The sequence below is a fragment of the Giraffa tippelskirchi genome, chromosome 3, assembly GCF_054371585.1.
Source record: "Giraffa tippelskirchi isolate mGirTip1 chromosome 3, T2T-mGirTip1v1.2.pri, whole genome shotgun sequence".
NCBI classification, from domain to species: Eukaryota; Metazoa; Chordata; class Mammalia; order Artiodactyla; family Giraffidae; genus Giraffa; species Giraffa tippelskirchi.
In genome coordinates, this window is record NC_137277.1 from 38877955 (window position 1) to 38882312 (window position 4358).

Sequence of the window (4358 nt, forward strand, 5' to 3'; positions counted from 1 at the left end):
TCTTTACCACTGAACCACTTGGGAAGCCCTGAGAAATCTACACGTGAGTTTTAAATGGTAAGCAAAGCCATTCAGTAGATGAATTTTTCTTGGTGGTATATGTACCATCGTTATAAGAGAACAGCATTCAGGAAAAAGCCCCAGAACATCAACATGTAAGATACTGACAAAGCAAGAGCCAATTGCAGTTTGTGAGGATGTCTGGCTAGGCAGGTATGAGGAAAACCACCATATTTTGTGTCTCAGAAATTAATGGACAAGAGTATATTAGAAAATATGAAATATTGTTGCACATTAGAAAAAAGTGAAGAAAGTCATTTCTGATCATAGATTCTGATTATAGAGATTTGTAGTACTGTAGAGATTATAATGACTATGATGAGAATGATATAAAATATTTTTTTGCAGAACACCTAACAGACATATTTCTGTCACAGAAATATGTTTATTTTGAAATTCCTGTTTTTGTGAACACTGTTATTTCTTCCTAAATATACTAGAGACGGAGCATGACAGGAAGAAATCAAACTATTGTTTCAGAGTTCCTCCTGCTGGGACTGCCCATCAAGTCAGAGCATCAGAACCTGTTCTATGTCCTGTTCCTGGCCATGTATGTTACAACCATCCTGGGGAACCTTCTCATCATCATCCTTATTTGCCTGGACCCCCGCCTCCACACACCCATGTATTTGTTTCTCAGTAACCTGTCTTTCTCTGACCTCTGCTTCTCCTCTGTCACAATGCCCAAATTGCTACAGGACATGCAGAGCCAAGATCCGTCCATCTCTTATGCTGGCTGCCTGACACAAATGTATTTCTACTTGTTTTATGGAGACTTGGAGGACTTCCTCCTTGTGACCATGGCCTATGACCGCTACGTGGCCATCTGCTTCCCCCTGCACTACACCACCATCATGAGCCCCAGGCTCTGTCTCTTCCTGGTGGTGCTGTCCTGGGTACTCACCACGTTCCATGCCATGTTGCACACCCTTCTCATGGCCAGGCTGCACTTTTGTGCAGACAATGTGATCCCCCACTTTATCTGTGACATGTCTGCTCTGCTGAAGCTGTCCTGCTCTGACACTCGACTTAATGAGCTGGTGATATTTATCACGGGTGGGCTCATCCTTGTGATCCCCTTTCTACTCATCATCACGTCCTACGCACGAATCGTGTCCTCCATCCTCAAGGTCCCTTCTGCCAGGGGCATCCGCAAGGCCTTCTCCACCTGTGGCTCCCACCTCACTGTGGTGTCCCTGTTTTATGGGACAATTATTGGTCTCTACTTATGTCCATCAGCTAATAATTCTACTGTTAAGGAGACTGTGATGGCTATGATGTACACTGTGGTGACCCCCATGCTGAACCCCTTCATTTACAGCCTGAGGAACAGAGATATGAAGGGAGCTCTGGGAAGAGTTTTTTGTAGAAAGAAAACCCCCTTCTCTCTGTGATGCTACAGGTGGGATTTCTACACAATTTTATGCAGCAGGTATATTGATATTAATATTGGGATATTAACTCAGACTTCTTTTTTCAATGATCTTTTTGTTAAAATTCCATAGTAAGATATTGTCCAATAAATAAAAGAGATATGGTGGAGGTGTGTAGTAGGACTTGGAAAGGGGATGTCAGTGACCTACTAGCAGAATCTTGCTTATTTTTTCTCTCCAGGTTACTCTAAGAAGCATCATTTTTAAAATTCCAACTAATCTTTGTATCCCCACCCCACCTTTTTTCTTTACTGTTTCCAGTGTTTTATTTACTGATAAAATAAACTCTACTGTTTAATGAGCATTTACTCATTTACTGTGGAGACACTCTCTCCCTTCTGCCCTTGACCCCACCACCTTGGACAGAAATTCCATGAATGAAGAGACTGAAACTGCAGAACCTGGGCCCACAGTAGCCTACTAATATTTACTGAACCAGACAACCCCTGAGGTCCCATTTGAAAATATGGAAGTGAAGAAAGTGTTAGTTGCTCAGTCGTGTCCAACTCTTTGTGACCCCATGGACTGTAGCCACCAGGCTCCTCTGCCCGTGGAATTCTCCAGGCAAGAATACTGGAGGTGGTTGCCATATCTTCCTCCAGGGGATCTTTTCCACCCAGGAATCGAACCTGGATCTCTTGTGTCTCCTGCATTGCAGGGGGATTCTTTACCATCTGAGCCACCAGGGAAGCCCTGAAAATAGAGAGGAGACTAAAAGAAATAGCATAGCTGTGATAGTTTGTAAAATAACATTAATTTGGGTTGCACTGCCTCCTTGCCCCACTGCATGTCTCTATGGCTGCAAATTCTTGGGCCAGTGGTCCCTTCCTAAAGCTGGCCCTTCCGGTTGTGTGAGGCCGTCATCCAGGCCATGCTAGGCTCCTAGAAAGGCCACTTAGAACCCAGGTCTGCCACATAAAGAGGTGGAAAGGAGAGCCCTTTCTTCAGTATCTGTGTCCCTTCCTGAAACAGTTAATTTATCATGTTTTTTAAAAACATAACCAAAACCATGCTTTAAATAATACCCTGTCCTCGAGGTCAGGCTGGTCCAAGTGCAGTGGTGTTTGCAATTAACTGATCACAGCCAGTTACAGATTTCTTTGTTGAGGAGGAAACGGCAACCCACTCCAGTATTTTTGCCTAGAGAATCCCATGGACAGAGGAGCCTGGCTGGCTACAGTCCATGGGGTCGCAAAAAGCCAGAAACGACTGAGTGACTAATAAGAATACTGTACTCGAGGTCAATACTACTTAAAATTCAAAATTCTCACTCCTCTGGTTACCTCTGCTAAACTGGACTTTTAATTGTTGAATATAGATATTTACTTATCTCTTCTTGAGCAAGGGTTTGCATTATTCTGTCTCTTAACCTTCTCTCCTCTGATATATTTTCATGTCTCCATTGTCTTCTTGACCTGCCCTGAACTCAAGTGAGCTTTCTATCTCCTTTGCTACGATCGTTTAGTTTGTCTTTGTTGTTGTTGTTTAGTTGCTAAGTTGTCTCCAACTCTTTTGCTACCCTGTGGACTTTAGCTCACCAGGCTCCCCTGTCATGCCATAGGGCAACTAAGCCCATGTGCCACAACTCCTTAGGGCTGTGCACCAAGAGCCTGTGCTCTGCAACAGGAGAAGCCACCGCAACGAGAAGCCCACACTCCACACCTACAGAGTAGCCCTTGTTCGCGGCAACTACAGAAAGGCCCACACACAGCAGTGAAGACCAAGCACAGCCATAAAAAAAGTTAATTCTGGTTTTGTGGCCATAGATAACTGCAGCCTAAGGACGAGCGGGAATCTAGGAGGTATTCTGGCACATCTGGGGAGTATTAGAGACGATGCAGGTGACAGGTACCAGTATCGTTTTCCCACAGAGATAAGAAGGCAGAAGTACTTCTGTGGGATTCAAACTGTGTTTTCTTTCCTATCTTGGCTTGAGGAAGAATTGAATATAATTAGGGAGTGTTTCTTTTGTCTCTTATTCTGATACTTTCTATATATGTGCATATGGTTGCGTCATATAGGTAACGACTCCTAGTTAGCCACAGGTCATTTACGGGAAACGGTGTTTTACTGAGAGATTCTGCAGTCTTGAGAATCTTTCCAAAGTATGTGTCTCGGGACTTCCCTGGCAGTTCAGTGGTTAAGACTCTGAGTTTCCACTTCAAGGGGTACAGATTAGACCCCTGGTCTGGGAACTAAGATCCCACACGCTGCCTGCCTAGCGTGGCCAAAAACCAAAATGTCTTTCTTGGCATTTTACTCAAACTCACTGAAGGCTTTTTGTTGCCACAGAAAGCAGCCTGCTACACTCCTCAATATTTTAGGATGTTCACAGTATGGCCTCACCAACCATCCTCTTTTACTTTCCACCTGTGGGCTCCAACCACAAGGGTCTGCTGTCCATTCCCTAACAGGCAGTGGTTAAGCTTTCCTGCATGAGCGTCTCTGCATCCTCAATTTTCCCCAAAGTATAGGCAGGTGTGATCAGTGATTGTAATCAGTCACTGCTCCTGGACCCTGAGAGCATTTGTCCTAGAGAGGTCCTGGGTAATTGCTTTGTCTTTAATAAATTCCTCCAGGATCCAGACTCCTCTGGGATCCAGGGGCCCTTAGGCCCGAGGATGTGCAGAATGGGAGATGTGAGAAGGGAGGTTTCAGACACAGGTGATGACTACAGAGGCTGATATTTTACAGGCTTTAGTGAATAAAGGAAAGCAGGATCTCAGATCAGGGTCCTGGAGCCACCCTCACATACTGGGTAAGTTGGGCAGAGGGTGAATGAGCTAATCCCTTAGAAACCTTCCAACCTGAGGGTCTTGGTTTCCCAGGTTGTGTGATGTTCTGCAGGAGAGTTTTTCAGGTATG

The 4358-nt window shown here is 44.7% G+C and overlaps 1 protein-coding gene across 1 annotated transcript; it reads left to right on the top strand.

The window, feature by feature from the left end:
* Positions 1 to 509: 509 nt before the first annotated feature.
* LOC145542022 (olfactory receptor-like protein DTMT) lies at positions 510 to 1454 on the top strand. The gene has a single exon (XM_081579954.1). The coding sequence runs from the start codon at positions 510 to 512 to the stop codon at positions 1452 to 1454; it is 945 nt and encodes a 314-aa protein (XP_081436080.1).
* The last annotated feature ends 2904 nt before the right edge of the window (positions 1455 to 4358 follow it).

What these genes read in the sequence shown, in the direction of transcription:
- LOC145542022 (XM_081579954.1), top strand. Translation starts at nt 510, where the DNA reads ATGACAGGAAGAAATCAAACTATTGTTTCAGAGTTCCTCCTGCTGGGA.